At 39.7% G+C, this 17,029-nt stretch overlaps 1 protein-coding gene across 6 annotated transcripts in view; it reads right to left on the minus strand.

Annotated features, from left to right (window-relative positions):
* SPECC1 (sperm antigen with calponin homology and coiled-coil domains 1) overlaps window positions 1-17,029 on the minus strand; it is an 89,241-nt gene that overhangs the window by 21,165 nt on the left and 51,047 nt on the right. For 4 of the 6 annotated variants that reach the window (XM_056331128.1, XM_056331118.1, XM_056331137.1 and 1 more), the window contains 5 exons: window positions 8,454-8,599; window positions 8,135-8,235; window positions 6,774-6,855; window positions 3,597-3,747; window positions 2,576-2,678 (listed from right to left, as the gene is read on the minus strand). In XM_056331128.1, the coding sequence (XP_056187103.1) occupies window positions 2,576-2,678; window positions 3,597-3,747; window positions 6,774-6,855; window positions 8,135-8,235; window positions 8,454-8,599 (583 nt within the window). Of the gene's footprint in view, window positions 1-2,575; window positions 2,679-3,596; window positions 3,748-6,773; window positions 6,856-8,134; window positions 8,236-8,453; window positions 8,600-8,701; window positions 13,067-17,029 lie in introns of those variants that run through there. The other 2 variants (XR_008820689.1, XM_056331156.1) reach the window with 2 other exon arrangements.

Genomic DNA, 17,029 nt, shown 5'->3' on the forward strand with positions numbered 1-17,029 from the left:
AGGCTGCCAAGCGGCAGGTCTTTTATTCTCTCATTCCACTGTGTCACAGAGCTGAAAACAGTTTGCATCCAAAATTATTTGTGGTTCTGGGCTTCATGTTAGAAAGAACATGATTGATTATACTGGGATTTGCAGATGATGCCTCATAGACAGGGCTATTATCTATGGAAAAGTCGTCATGCACGTCATCAGGATTCTGCTTGATGGAGTTCATTACCTCATTCTCACCATTGCAGTGCCTAAGGCAGGAAGGAGGATGATGTTCTTTACTCCACTCCAGTTCTTCGTAGTCAAGAATGATAAAAATTCCCTGTGGAGCTTAATATCAACCTTACCATAAGAGTGTAAGGGTCTGGGAAAAGCAAGTTCAAGAAGAGTTAGTGAATGCACTGCAAAGAGTGCAAAGGGAATGAGAATCTGAGGAAGAATGTCCAAGAGATAATGCCTCTAAATGAAGCAGTGAAGGGAGGCAAGACTCTCACCATAAATCAATACCGTGTTTGTCCTTTGGTTCATCAATTTCTGCCCTGAGATCTTACACTCCAGGTAATAAGGTCCCCCACCACATCACAGTCTGAACTTGTTAAGACTCTCCTGGATTACACAGTGTTTGTCAGTGCTTTACCTGCTTGTTCTCAAAAACTGCCGAAAACTCATTCTGCTGCTTTAGAAAGAGTAATGACAGAGGAGAACCACAAACAGAACAAGAGCCTCAGCAGAGCAGGAACCAAAACGACAAAGCTTTTTCTATAACATCAACTGGACAGTCACGTAGCAACAACTTTCCAGCAGCCACAGATAAAGCAAAGACTTCACTGTCCTCTGAAGCAAGGATATACTTTCCTCCAGAGACTAATACTAGAAGGAAAAACAAACAGACCCGGATTGCCTTGCATACCTCCTGGGTGGCCTGCTGTCTGATACACAGTTAGCTTCACTACTTGGGTTCAGCATAGAAAAACAAAACTCCTATTTTATCGCAGAGGGAATACTTGTCACTCTTGGTGCCAGTCTGGTACCTACAGAATCAGGGCAGGCCTCTGTATTTGCAAAGCCACATAATAATTTCTAAAAGCAATACATTTAGTCCAGCTTGGGTGTAATCAGAGAAAGAAAACTACAGGCTGACTCTGAGAGCGCACTTCTAACAGTTTAGAACAGTTTAGAAACAGAGTTAGACTGTTTTAAGAGAAGTGGAGGAAGCTCATCATGTGCCATTTGAAACAAAAAAGGGCAACACTGTCATGAGAAAGCGTTACTCAAGAGATGGGTTTTCTGGCTTAAGAGAAGTTAAGACTTGGAAAAGGATTTCATGAATCATTTTCTGAGGACTGGTGGGAATGATCCCCCCCCACTTTCAAATCCAAGACTAGGAGAATTTTATAGACAAGATGTAAAATAAATCATCACAGCACAGAGGTACAATTTCAGAGGACAGCACTGTAGCCTTTTAGGCAGTATCACAGAACTGGAGGCTAAATGCTAATGCTGGCTTTATTCTTTCTGAGGTGTGTCTAAAGTCAAGAGCTTTCTCTGGTACCTGTCCTCCTGTGAAATTAGTGCAAGCCAGATAAATATGCCAGTGCTAAGAAATTATTCAAACTACTATACATCAGTTTACTGAAGGGGAAAGCTACTGTCTTTTCTTCCAAATCCCTGCACCCTGCAGCTAACGCTTCATAAAGAGCTGGTTGTGACGAAAAAAAATATTTTATTATTTACTTTAAAAGACAGTCCCTGCTTTTATTAAAGACTTGCTCCAGGGTGCATATCATGTGGTGATAACAGCTTTTGTCTTCTGCTCTAAGTAACAAACAATATTATTCTTAAGAAAGAAAAATCTCAACATTATATTAAACCAAGACTATCCTGCACAGCCAGCATATATAACAGGATGAACTGTTGTCTATAATTGCCTTCTGCAGCTCAGTTACAAGCAGAACCAAAGGCCTAACTCAACTGCGTACAAACACTAGCCAGAGCTTCCTAAGTACAGCAATAGCCATACAAGGACTGGACAAATCATTATGACTGTTTGACAGTGAAAATCACTCTGCAAAGAAATCAGACATTCTCAAGCAGTCAAAACTTACTTTGTAAAAACCCATTAAACTACAGCAGATTAGAAAGAGTGGGGCCCCAAGCTGCAAACTTCATTTGGTCAAGGCCACACAAAGAAATATTACTTTGGTTTTACAGAAATGACCAATGAAAAAGCTCTCACAATAGCACACTGCCCACAGAAGCTGACACAAAAAATATTAGAATGTAATTTCAAAAATTGATGCCAGATTGAAGCTACTGTGTATATATACTGTTTCTAACCATCAGCAACCTTTGATGCAGTGAACATTTTGTGGTTTGTATACAAGTCACATATGACAATGTAATATTGGGGACTGCGTGTTAAAGAAATCTGAAGGAAGAGTATAGAAACACCCAGTAGAAGTAAACATACAAAAGGCAGCAGACTGAAATACACTTATTTCTTCGAAGTGACATTTCTTACTGCACACCTATAGGAAACTGATGAATTACCCTCCAGAGAAAAGTAAAAATGTACCATTTCCCTTACCTGGTAACCTTCAGTCTTCTTTTGGCACCATTTCAACAGAGCATTCCTCTTCGAACCACCATACTCCCGAGCCAGGGCTGCCAGTGGGTCCTTTCTCTCCACACTAATCCAGGGAAACATAAGAGAGAAGAAGATAAATATGCTTGAAGTCTCTTTTTGTTTGTAAATAATATCTGTATGACAAAGCAGAACGGCAGCGCAGAACCTAAATGTAAACCAAATTGTAACAGCTTTCAGAGCCTGTATTCTATATTTGCCTTTAGAGAAGGCAAATTCAGTTGGTATCACTGCCTACAAAAAGCTGAAAAAGCAGGAGCCTATGGATGCTCAATGGCATGTATTAACCCAGAACTTCTGCTACCATTTTCATCAGCTTTACTTACAAAATTTTCAAGTAACCTCTTTGCTTTACATATTGAAAACTAGGATTCAGGGTGTAGAATTGAACAAAACTAATCTAAAGAACCTGTAACAGCAAATTCACATTCAATTGAGCTGCTGCAGAACAAGTTCTTGAATAAAATGAAAAATCCGGAAGCTATACTGCAGTCAAGGCCTCAAGGACAGTTAAAGGCCAAAAATCAAAACACACTCAATGTCTCCATCCCGCGGCTTCTACTGGTGGAAATAATGGTGGAAATATATGGTTTCTCAGAGGGAAATTATTTGTCCAGCTTTCCTTTAGAGCTCAAAGCTTTATTTTTTAACTCACCATAACATGCAAAGCTGCAGTAAGATAATGAGGCTTCACCACTCATACACATAATGGAATTCTTGTATACAACTTAGTGGCTCCTGAAAGCTTGCTATGCTCATTTTGTTCTGATTCTTCATCTTACAGATAACTGTGGTTATTCTAATCTGGGATCTGACACAGCCTGGTAATTCTGAACTGGACAGACTAGCCAGCAGAGTTTCCACTGCAGACAGGGGTCCACCAGATTAAAACATCCATCTTGGTGCCAGGTAATGCTGTCAATCTTTCCAGTGTGCTATTTTTCCCTGGAAACTGAGTTGATACCTGAGTTTGCTTTGGGGTTTCAAGCTGCTGGGGGTAGAGGTAAGCATTCTGCTGCTGAAGGCCATAGGGGGTTTGCTCAGGGATTCCAGGGAGGGGCTTTTACGGAGGTAATGGTCTGGTTTCAGCTCTTCATTTCTCCCCTTCAGAAGATCTGTGGGAATGAAAAAAAAAAAAAGCTGTCAGTTTGCAGTCTGAGGAATTTGATTAATCACTGTCCTGCCACCCAGCACACAATATGTAGCCTGTTATTTTGATTCTAAACAAATGTACTCATTTGTTCATTAAACACACATGGGGCTAGGAAACCTTGAGCAGATTAGAGGTGATCATAACAAGGAATGGCTTTGATGATTTCAACAGTACAGACTGCCTGGTTTCCTGTGATTGATACTCCTGCTGGGGGGTAGGGGCCTCAGGTGAATGAGGGGAAATACCAAAATCTACAGTCTTAAAGGTTCAAAAGCTGATCGCCAGATATCTTCACCAGATGACTGACCAGCCCTAGTACAATGATTTCTTTTCTGCCATCAGTAGACTTGTAACAAGAAAGTCTCTTGTCTCCTGAATACAGCCCAGCTCAAGGCAGCAGTAAAAGGCACTTATTATCACATGATGCTTGGCATCCTATCTGACAGGACTTTGGGAAGTCTCAATATATTCATAGCAGATGCATCTATATTTGTATTACACATATTACTTATTATGTAATCACATATTTTATGATAGATTTTTATATATGTGTATATATATAAAAATAAAATAAAAAAGATTAGTAGCCATAGAATCCAATGTTGATAGGTTTTTGAAGAGAAGTTAAAGATATCACAGAAATCAAATTGTGTGCCCATTCATACCAATCACAAGGTAGAGCGATGCATAACACAGGTAACGTTGGCTGCTTTGTTTCTGCAGACAAACTATCAACAAGCCAGGGTCTATGGCCAGCACATTATGCACATAATTGCCTCAAATTTAAATAGCCTCACCATTCAGACAGGCAATAAATGAATGATTCTTACAACCCCTTTAAACTTAAGAATACTCTGCTTAGAGAAACTAAATAAAATCTGAATATTATGAAGAGGAATGTAGGTTTCTCACTAGTTTAAAAGGATAGAAAAAAAAGTGCATTGTAAAATTGCCATTAACATAATCATACTGGCTAATGGCATAGCCTAAATAGGAAGTGCTGTACCAATCATTCAGGATGGGTTTATGCATGGTACAGAAAAAGGAAAGAGAAGGAATGAGCCCAGCTAGGTAATAAAGGCTATTAGAAGCATCTAGCTGGAAAGAAAAGAGGAGGAGATGAGGGCATATTAGGAGTCATTTGGAAAGAAAAACAGGATAATAATCATATGAAAATATTCAGCATGATTAAGGAAAATCATATGCCATTAGCACTATTCAAAGAAATTTTGTGGGTACTGGCTTGAATTATATAAGAGTGCCTGAAGTGGTACAAGCTAACAGTATCCACTTTTGTACTTTGAATCTCACTTGTCTGAGTAATATACCTCCCTTGACTAATTTCTGGCTGCTAGAAACTCCAGGACAGAACCAGTAAACTTCTGATTCTAAATGGAAAGATCATAGCCAAAGATCAGCCCTTTCCACAAAGTAATCCATTCTCCTCTCCAACGATGTAACATTTGGGTCATATTAAGGACATCACAGAACCCTGCTGTGATACTGGTCAGATGGAATCAGCCAGAAGATTATTATTATGGAGACTACTTCACTCTGAATTTCCTTGGGGATATTTTTTAATTCAGTGTTGTTTGCATAGGGCTTGGATCAACCGCCTTCTAGGATTATTTAGATTGGAACCAGAGCTATTACAACTTTACAGTGAGTAAGCCTCTGCTATGGCTTATTGGAAGTAAATTAAACTCAGGTACAAAGAGAAGATGTAAATACAGGAACTTGTTAGGTAAGCAACCGTAAGTTTTTACCATACAATGGCTAATAAAATATCTGTTGATTTCAATAGATTTTCACAGAACAATCATCTATAGGTAATAACAGTAATTATCCATGGCCTGCAGTGGGATATTTATTATTAAGGACTGGCATTATATTACACAGTTGACAGATTACTTCACTCTACAGTAAACTGGTAGAGATTAAAAAGGTTTTATGTTCTGTTTAGGATCGTTGTATACTCTCAAGCAAGTCATTTTCTGGAAACCAGCTGATACAAGTAAGTAAACTCTGTCTGTTCCACTGATAACTTCTGCTTGCTTAGCATTTACCCCTGCAGGAGAAGCCAGGAGCATAGACAAGATGTTATTTGTTTATGCTGCCATCAGAGATTCTGTTCAGACCCAGTATCTATTCATCTGTGAACAATGGAAGGGGAAGCTTTGCAGATTATCTGAAGAGTCTAAAATTGAAGACAGGTTCTAATTTGTCTCCTGTACTAGCAAACTATTGCAGAAAGTCTACCAATGAAGAAGTTGTGACTGATTTTTTTTTTTTTGTCCCTCCCTGCAGTTTCACTAAGGTTTCACTATAGGAATATAATATTTTATTTGACATTAAAAATTCAATAATCTGTTGTTACTAGCTTTGATTCCCATGCAACAACTACATTCAGGACTAGATAATCAAAATAAAGGGCCCTAGAGAAAATGGGAAACAAACACTGGTAGAAAAGAATATTAAATGACAAGAGAACAAAAGCAAAGTGTGAAATAAAAACAAACGCATCTCTTGAGATCTCTCAAAACAAACTACTTCAAGCCCAAATATGACTGCTCCTAAAACAGTCGCATCAGTATCAGAAATGTTTGATGTATTTCAAATGAAGCTCAATTTAAAAACAAATAAACCCTCAAAAGACAGTGCTTTGGACTTGTTCCAGATACATACATGCTGAACAAAATCCAATCCTCTCCAGTTCCACAGCATGGATTAGAGAGGTGCCACGGATACTTTGGAATAAAGAAGGCAAGTTTGTGCTGGCACACCATAATAAATTAGCTATTTTTTAGTTTTCTAAGGCTATGATCAAGATGGGAAAAATTAATAAGCTCTCTAAAACAAAGACGCAGAAGACACTTTTTCATGTTTCATTTGACCATACGAGAAGAGGAAAAATGGCCCAGGCAGAGGGTTAATGACAAGCTTTTGGTAGTGAAAAGAGGCAACATCTGAATGTTTACAGTAACTTACCTGCAAGTGGAAGGTCTGAAAGATCTGTATGTCTGGCGACGCCCTTGCTGGCTGGCTTGGCATTATTATAAACAGAATGTCTCTGTGAAACAAACAAATGTACAAAAGATAATTAAAACAACACTAGCCATCAGGCTTAAATAGGCAAGCAGAAAGAAGAGATGTTCCTGCTGTCTCAAGTTCACAAAGCAGGTGGAGGGATACAGAAACCTTTCAATAAGGTGTCAGCTGTACCTAGAGCTGGACATATGGTTGTGAAAAATAAAAGGACAAAAGAGACAATATTTTTAGCTGGTAATATACTGGTTCCTGAACTCCTTCACATTTCTATTTGCACCATTTTTTTCTCTTGCCAAACATAGAGTCACAAACCCAAAGAAAGAATGCCTCTTCCTAACCCTGCCTCTGTCCCCAGCACCCCAAATCATAAGTCAGAAGGATTCTTGTCTCTGCAGCTCCAGCACCAGTTTTCAGCATTACTACCCCCTCAGCCATGCACTAATAGAAGGTTCCCAGACCTCTATTTAATCCCATTCTTTAAACTTCCTTTGCTGATTCTTTCAAAGAAACGTGTGTGAGCACATTTCCTAAATGGTCTTTCAAAGTCATTTGATTCTTCAGAGCTAAACACCCTAGCCTCACAACTGTTTCTTACCCAGATTCAGAGGGGAATATCCTGTCTTAATTTCAGTGACCACCCAGACAAAAAACATACAATGGCTTCTCTATCCTAGAAATGTTAGCAGTCTGATGGTATGCCACCTTCAGTGCATGTGGAAATCAGAAAGCACAGTGCATTTGCTTCTCCATTAAACAGCATTATTTCCAATAACATTGCATCACAGATTTGAAAGTTGCTTAACAGAAAGTTAACTGGTACAGTGAGATAAGTAGTACTACTTTCCAGAGCAGATATGCTTCAGCAGAAAAAAGCCTCAAACTGTAAGAGCTCTTCATTCTATATGAACTTACTGGCTAACTGGAATCACGCATCTTAGAAACTTACTATCCCATTTCTCTTAACTCCTTGTGCCAACTACCTAGTTTAGTTTGATGTTTCTTGTAACTCGCTCCCAATAAATCAAAACCTATTTTCTGGTCAACAGCGATTAAAGTTCAGAATTGTATTCCAAAAAGTTCACATCCGTCCACTGAGACCTCTAAGCTGAAGTCAAAGACAAACTCACTTTGATCCTTTTTGTTAGTACTACAGCATTTGATGTTCCACAGCAAATAAACAGATGAGTTTCCCCTTCCCCTTGTCAACATATGCACGTTGGCATGCTGAAGCTATGTCATGCTGTAGCACACACTGCATCTACCCATTTTAAAATTACAAGGATAGAAAATGCTCCTTGTACCTGCATGGGTGAAACAGCAGCTGCTGGGGCTGTCCTCACTGGAATTCCACTTAGAGGGCTTCTGGGGACCTTGTGAACTGTGATATTTTGTCCAGTGCTACCTGCAAGGAAAAAACATAGAAACATTTGCATTTCAAAACCAACCATCTCCCTCTTGTCAGAACAGGGAAGCACTGGTGTAGCGACATTCTAGAGATAGTATTTATGTATGAAGCACTGGCAGAAAATATTCAGTAAGAAGCAAAAAGCAGCACAAAATGGCAAAAGTTGCCTGCTTGCTGCTAGAAAAATTTTACTACAAAATACAGTGTTCAAATACCTGAGCATCCTAAATCAAATGATTTTATCAGTGACTTCACAGTGGCTGCAGATTCTGACGGTGTGGGAGATGCTCTGCTAATACAGACTCCTTGCCAGCGGTTGGTTGTGTCTGCCTCCAAAGATTCTACCTCTTCAGCTGTCAGCCTGCAAAGCAGAAACCAGATCAAAGTCAGGGGCAACAGGAAGTACAAGCAGAGATTAAAGATCTTTATATGTAGTAAGGAAAATCCAGTGATGCACATTTTTTATTGTAATGCCCAGAATATGAATCACTCATTAGAATGTCCATGTTCTTTTCTTGGGGAGCCTGGCAAACACTGAATCTAACAAATTTTTCTGCATTGTTAACCATATCATCCCCATTCCCCATCCTCAAGCAGGATGGAGGATTATCAAGAAAAAAAGCAGTTTGATATGACCTGTGAGTATTCATCAATAATTACCTGAAGATGGGCTTTCAACACAGCACAGGGACCAAGGGGCTACTGTGGTCCTCAGTGTATGAGGAAAGTAACCAAAGAGAAAGATGTTATTTTACACATTATTTTTAATTATTTTTAATTGGCTTGACCACCACTGGAGTAATTGTTACAGTGAAAATGCCATAACTGGAAATAAAATAAGTAATTGGACAGGGTTCAGATAAAAGTTATAAAAGTTAAACCAGAAAATATACTTCATAATGAAAACTCTGGAAACTCAACTCTTGCAGCTTAACAGCAAGGACATCCGCTGAACAAGCAAACCCTCAATCACAATCCATAAGCGGTTATATGGGGAATGAAACTGTTAAGTGCTTTGTCCTAGCAGACAAAAGAATATTAAAATTCAATAGCTAGAATGAAGATAGACAAACTCAGAAGCAAGGCTCACATTTTAACAGGAAGGATCATTAAGTTACTCCATTGAAAAGAAATTCTGAGTTAAAAGATTCGGTGCTGAACTTACAGGAGTTAGCACAGGAAAGTCCACAGCTGTGTTAAACAGCATAACTGTTGCTTCTCATCACATATTTTACAGATCTGGCTCACATTGTTTAGCACTGACACTACTTACCTGGTAGCTGTCAGGTAGACTTCAAGTGTAATTACCTAGCTTTAGTTTAGGACAGCTGCAATTAGATAACAAAGTCTAGTCACGTAGAAAGAAAGTATTTATACATTAATTTCCTGATCTCCTAGCTGCTTAAGAAACATATACTGATCTACAGGCTCTGAGGTATCACCACTTTTAAGTACTGTAGGCATCAAGAGCTACTTGAATACAAACCCAGAAATCGTTTCATAAGAAGGCTGGAAGACTCCATCCAGAAAGTGCCTATGGGGTATAACAGCTTCTGTTGAGCTAAAAATAGAAGTCAAAGCCTTTTTCTTTCCCTTTTGGCAACACAATCTACAAAATGTAAGGGGCTAAAGGGTGTCAATGAATAAGAGTGACTCATGTTTCTATTTTTGGCAGAGCTTAAGGAGGTGCTGTCTTTAAGCAGATATTGGCTATTTCTTTGCTAATTCATTCAAGCTCCTCATGTGCCAGGGGAGCCTGCAGAGGCAGATGGCTAGAGAAAAAAAGCCATTTCAGTTCCATTCTCCGTTTAATCCAATAAGGAGGAAAGGCAGATTGGATAAGATTCAGAGTTCTGAGGCAGCTAGTGTTTTGCTGGCTAAGTTCTACCCTTCACTTTTTCTTCTTTGGCTTCATAAAGCATAAACAACAAATCAACAGGTGATAGCATCTACACTTTAGCTTTGTGTTTTTGTCTAACTAAAGGAGTCCTGCTTCTAGTAAAGTATGGAGGAAGGGTAGATTTCTGTCTCAAGATACCAAACCACCCAGCAAAATCCTTTACACTTTCAAGAATTAAATAGGCCACTATGCTAAAGTTGTCTAGTTATCCAGGTAAACAAGGGTATGCACAAGGTTCATCGAGTATTATCAGAATAAGAAAGGAACAGTAAATGCCTGTAGGCCAACTGGCAAGTCTTGAGAATAAAGTAAGCCAGAGGTATGCTCTAGGTGGCCATTACTTCATTGGTTAAGATTTAACTCTGAGAACAGCTCAAACTTCACGAGACTAGTCTGCTCAGTCCAGCCTCTGATTGCAAAAGGATGCAAACATGCTAGAGTAACTAGACCAGCCCCTACACCATGCCACAGAAAAGTCCACTGAGAAATCACATCATTATTCTGTCATTGTACAGAGTAATTGTGAAAATTCAAACACTGGAGCTACTACCAGTTCCAATGTTGTTAGGATGCTTCCTGTAATCTTTAGTCTGTATTTGTAATTGGCTTCTAATGCACCATGAAACAATCTCCTAGATTAAACACAATCACATCAGAAAACTGAGACCTCTCATGCTGCAAACCTTGGCATGAAAGGCAGGAAGAACAGTGCCAAGACCTATTTGCTTCAACTAAAACCACACATGCCAGCCACAAGCAATGGAGAAATATGAAACTCTGAGTACCTTCCATTTTTAAGGAGAAAAATCTGTATAAGGGGATGCATGTATGTGTACATATATGGGTTTCTTAATAGAGAAGCAGAAGAGTGAGAGCTTAACTTGCAGTAGCAAGCTAATTCGGGAGGACAGTAGAGAATTTTTCCATGATTTGGCAAGATTAATGAGAAGCCATAACGTCAAACCAAAAATTACTCCTTGTGCACAGAACTTATTCAGTTTGGTATAGCTTAGACCATCCCAGAAGACTAAGCAAGCTCTGCCACAAAAAGGATGGATTTAAACAAAATGTCATCTACTGTTGTATGCTTTCCCTAAAACAAGAATGAATGGCTTGCATAGATAAATGCTGCAAGTGCAGCTGGCTTAAGTGGAGCAGCTCCAGGAAGAAGCTGAGCACTTTTGCCACTAATTTAAATGTACAGTCCTTTTTACAAAACTACTGCCTAGTTTCATTGATTCACTGGTAAGGGAAGTAGATGCAGTGAGCTATTCTCTAATTGCAAGAGCCAGTCTCCTTGTTTTCTAGGTGCGGAGTATGTGGACAACAGACGACCAACAAGGTGGAAGTCTTTCTGTGCTTCATGTATAGGTTTTGGCAGCAGCAGCAGCCGCTGCCACCTTCATGTGTTTGTGAAATTTCTAAACTCTCCGATGACCTCTTTGTTACAGGTGGCCTAGGACCACAGAACCATATTTTCAGAAATAATTACTCTGCAATAGATTGACACAGAGTCTTTGACACAGTTCCTGTCATTGTTGGTGAATCCTCCTGAACTTCCAAGGGACACAAAGAAGACACACAGCTACTGATGCACAGAACAGAAGAGAGGCCAAGGGCAGGCAGCAGACAATTCCAGACACTTAAACATTTATTTGGCACTTCAATATATATTTCTTAAACATAAAAACCAACATTCAACAGCTGCCAGCACAGAAAAGAAAGGCAACACAAGTGTGCATATATGCATACACTCCAGCAGCATGGCACAAAGGTGAAGGCCATGCCAAAGCCAGGACATCCCGCAGAATTCTCTACTAGCTTAGCCTGCTCTGAGACCAGGCCCTTGCTAGGTCTTCACATCCAGAGAGGGGACAGGAATCCCACAGCCAAAACATGAAATTCCAGTTCTGGAACAAATCCTGACGATCTCCTGGTAGAGATGGTGACTTCTGAGTTTCTCCTTAGCATCCAAGTAAAGCTCTCTCCAGGTGCCTCCAGTTGCAAAGCTGAACTTCAGCAAGTTCTCCCTGATCATCATATACTTCACCTGAGTTAAGGACATGAGAAAGACTCCTTTCTGAAAGGATATTTACTAGGGGCTTGAGATATTAATTCCTTTTCCTTCTCATCTCTCTATCTGCAATTCTCACAGCCAGGACAAACCTCACATCACACATTCTCCATGAAAGTTAAAGCAGGACTTGCTCCTTGGGCACCACCCTGCTTCCTAACACACATCAAGTCAGATATGCCACCCAGTGGCGACTGCCTTGTCAATACAATATTAAAAAAACTGAAATCATCAAAGCAGCCAATACTGAATAAATAACTTCATGCTTCTATTCAGTTTTCCTGCTGGATTTCAGAAACTTATCACTTGAGAGTGTGTGTATGTATACATACCGATCTGTACGCATACATGTATTCAGACACACAGAGATAGATCTATATGCAAAACTCATAAAGTGTATGCACATTAAATTTTACAAATCAGACATACACATTCAGTTTTATTTTTTGCTTAAGCTTAAAATGGCATGGTTGAACTTCTGTGTCAGGGCAAATACCCCCATCCCTCAAAAAAAGCCCTCAGTTATTTCAGTTTCCCAAATCCCTGTGATTACTTCTCATGGCCTAGCTGGCTTTAGACTAATTCAGACTTTTTTTCTGCCTCCTGGAGTCTTCTGAAGAGAGAAGCCTTCTGAAACAAAGAAACAGGCTCTTGCCCATGGGAAGGACGTGGACCTGAGCAGCATTCACACTTTGTGATACACTTGACTTTTGCAGGGCAATAAAAAACTGGAGGTGTTTTCTCGAATTGAAACTTCCCTTTTCCCGCTGCAAGTTGAAGGTATGTCCTGAAGTGTCTCATAGGCCTGGCTATGCATCCAATCAGGGCTGTGTTAGCTGGTAGAGATCAGGCACCTGTGGAGATACAGACAACAACCAGGAAAGTTAGAAGCAATACAATGCCCATCCTGAGCTCTCTATTTTATAGTTAATCATCCCATCATCACCAAATAAAGGGGAGAGGGGAAAATGCTGATGGTGTTGCTAGGACAGCTGAAGTGCCTTAACACTCCATTAACTCAGCTTTGGGACTTGATGAGCAAGCATCAGTACAAAATACAAGAGAAAAAAATCTGTTGCTCAGATAGGAAGAAATTAAGCATTTAAAGCCAGGGAACCAATTTCAAAGGACAGGGATGGTAGTGTTCCTGGCTTTCCTGTCCCCTAATCATTTAGGACTATTCATTCAAAATAGGTACATGAACCCATCCAGACAACTAGAGTTGCTCTACCTCAGTCAGAGTTTGTGTTTCAGGGTCCTTAGACCAAAAGGGATGGAATAATCTCCATCCAGTGTATAAAATAAAAGGAGAAGAAACAAACAAGAAAAATAAATCACCAAACAAGTAACTCTGAGGAGTCACTAACTAGAGCAAACAAGCAATACTTGAAGGACCCTGCTCCGACATTCTAGTTCACTTACTTTCAGAGAGCTGAATGAACTATCAAACCTCTACAAGACAGAACAGCTGCAAAACACAGGCACAAATGAGCAGCACATCAGCACATACAGACTGACAGCAGGGTTTAATACACATAGAGTACAAGCTTATTTCCAGGAGAAAAAGCATGTAACACTGCCGTGCTGTGGCATTTGAGATTTTAGGAGAAAGAACAGAAGCAAATTAGTGGGATACATCACAATCTTCACTTTAGGCTTCCATTTGAAGATTTGGTTAATTTTTTTATTATTCTAAGAAGTCGCTCATTTAATTACAGATATAATTTCTGTTTTCTATTCCCGGCCAAACTGTCTTCCCTTCATGTTCTTGGTTCAAGGCACATAATGTTATAGTGCCAAAATAATTTTGAGAATTTGAAGGGGAAGAGTCAAAGCTAAACCTTGAAGCTTTCACTGCTGCTAAATAGTGTATTGCCAGAAAGGCTTGGGAATGGGTGTAACTGAGCCAAAAAGAGCTGTCCATAATAAGAGTACTTTGAGCCACAACCTTCTTCTTTGTGTTACAAACCCAATAGAGTTGTGAGGTTTTTTCACTACTAAAACAGCTACAAAAAAAATAGTATTTCAAGGTGAGTGTTCTGAAAAGATGAAACTTGCTACCGGATCATAGCATAATTGAGATTGGAAGGGATCTCAGGAAGTCACCCAGTCTAACTTCCTGCCCAAAGCAAGGTCAGCTATGAGGTCAGACCAGGTGACACAGGGTCTTATCCTGTCTGGTCTTGAAAACCTCCAAGGTTGGAGACTATCTAATTTCCATTTCTAATTTCCATTTCCACCACGTGTGAGGAGACATTATACAATAGTGGATTGTAAGTTTTTGCATTTTACTGCAGAAAAATCGTATCATAGAATCATAGAATGGTTTGGGTTTGAAAGGACCTTAAAGATCATCTAGTTCCAGCCCCCCTGCCATAGGCAGGGACACTTTCCACTAGATAATGTTAATTAGGATGTAAAATATCATAGAAGAATGTCTGAAAAATGGGTTAATTGATTTGTAGGTTTCAATCAGTACTAACTTGGAACAAGTTTATTCCTCTCTTCCGTATTCCATTTGTTTGATGCTAGTCCAACCTCCCCCCAACATTCTTAAGTCAAAGAATTAGACATTTAATCTGTTAAAGATGCCTTTGGGAGGCTCTTACCTTCATTCAGATGAACTCTGATGACCTCATCAGGATTTTTTCTGCAAGTTCTTTGGCTGTTCCTGAACCAAAAATGACTTTTTGTCTGATTAGAAGAATGTAACGGTGAAATCAAACTTGGAGGCAGGAACTCAGGCAGCCACAGGCAAACATTAAAATGGCAGGATGTTGTAGGAGATAAACTGGCTTCAAGATCAATTTATGAGGTGGAGCCTAACGACCCTCAAGAGATGGCTGAGATTTTGCCAAAAACCTTTGACTAGCAAGCTATTTGGAAGGTACACTTTCCAATCAGAGCTTAAAAATCAGACAGAAAACGTTCGCTAGGGACTGTCAGATGTTCAGCTGAGTGCACAGCTGCTCAGCATTAGCAAATATGAGGAATACTTTATAGATTGTGTTAAGGTATCATGCTACAAAGTGTTTCCATCAGTGCTGAGCATGCATTAAAAGTCACTACAGGTACCAGAATCTACTGCCGATTTTGAGCAGTAGCATTTGTGAAAGTCGACTAAAAATGAGACTATCCCCAGAACTTTTGGGGTGAAAGAAGCTGAGGTGCTGGGGAAGACAGTGACTTCAGGAATGCAAAAATAACTGGGAGTGTAGAACTGGCTCTCAGCAGGAGCTGTGGCGACTTCACGAATTCGTTTTATAGGCCAGTACAGTTTTAAAGTTTCAGTGCTTAGCTGTTGATCCCTGGTTTGTTTAGACAATGACTTACATAGGCTTCATTATGTTCTCCATACCACTCAGTGCAGAAGTTCTGCACTCTCTGCATGGACACTGAGTCAAACTGGTTTTACTTAAACTGACAGACACAAAATTTGGTTGCAACACCTGTATTTGAAAGAGGATAAATATTGCCCTCTGCAGACAGTGTATCTGGCTCCATAACCAATGTAATACTCAAAGCAAGCTGTATACAGATAGTCAACGTGATGCAAAGACAGACATATCTATACGTATGTGAAAGAGGGAGACAAATGCCAAAACTGACTTACATATGTATCTGACTACCTCCTCTGGAACTAGGTATGTATGGATTCTGGGGATCCAATTTCAAAAGCCGTATTTGCAGCTCAGGCTTCTTATGCCAAAGAGCTGACAATGCAGCCATATTCCTTATACATGGAAGATAAATATTCCAGTTTGCATAGAAGATGACCTGCTAATTTGCAAGTTAGATATTATCAAAAACATCTTCAGATTAAAAACCAAAATAATACAGACAGGAAACTAAAAGTATATGATTCCTGCCCTTATATATGGGCCTTGATCTAAACAAGAGAAATTTCATTAAGAACGAATTAGGAATGGAAACAGAGCCAAGAACTTAAGTACTGTCTGGTAATCATTTTGTCTGAATACATAGCCTGTAAGAGCTTTTCTTTGCATCCACTGGGGACTGTGATAATGAAATTGGAGCTTAAACACATTCCTTTATTTTTCCAAAAATAAGTATTTCTGTTCCTTCAATCCAGGAATCCTGATCCATACACCTCTGCACAAAAGCCCTCCCATCTTTTTCCTCCCATCTACTGTACAGCTGCTGTGGAAACTCCTGAATGGAAAACAGCAAGCAGATATGTGCAAAGCTAGACTGTTACTCTACCTGAAAGAAATGACAGGATTCACTGTATTCCTGTGGCTATTCTGCCAGTGGCCATGAATCTACTAGGAGAAAGATTAAATGGAATAATCTAGAGGAGCAACATTTGATACATATTTTTGATAAACAGTATGACTGTGTTATTTTGTCTTTCTTCATTCCCCCTGTACAACTGTCCATCACCATAGCTCTGCTGCCTCTGCTTGCATCAGAGCTCTGTCTTTAGAAATTCAGGTTCTTCCTTCTAATACATCTTTTGTTTTCCACCTCTTCTTACTTAGTACTTCAATTATAGTACAATTTTTGGAACGAAAGGTGGTACATAAAACGTCATGCACTGTATAGAAGCCACAGTGTAAAGGCATCTGTGCCGGATCCAGATTCAATTATAAAAGTCACTTTTGTTGTTACCACGCTCCCACAGAGGGAAGCCCCACACATACAGCTTACCATGCTGGGGTGTATCTCCAAATGGTCCACAATTACTGTTCCCCTCTGGCCACAGAGACTACACCAATTGTTTTACAAGTGGGTCCACTGAACGATGAAGTTGCTTCTGGGCTAAATGCTAAACTCAGGCCACAGTCCAGACCATT

The sequence above is a fragment of the Falco biarmicus genome, chromosome 1 (assembly GCF_023638135.1).
Source record: "Falco biarmicus isolate bFalBia1 chromosome 1, bFalBia1.pri, whole genome shotgun sequence".
NCBI classification, from domain to species: domain Eukaryota; kingdom Metazoa; phylum Chordata; class Aves; order Falconiformes; family Falconidae; genus Falco; species Falco biarmicus.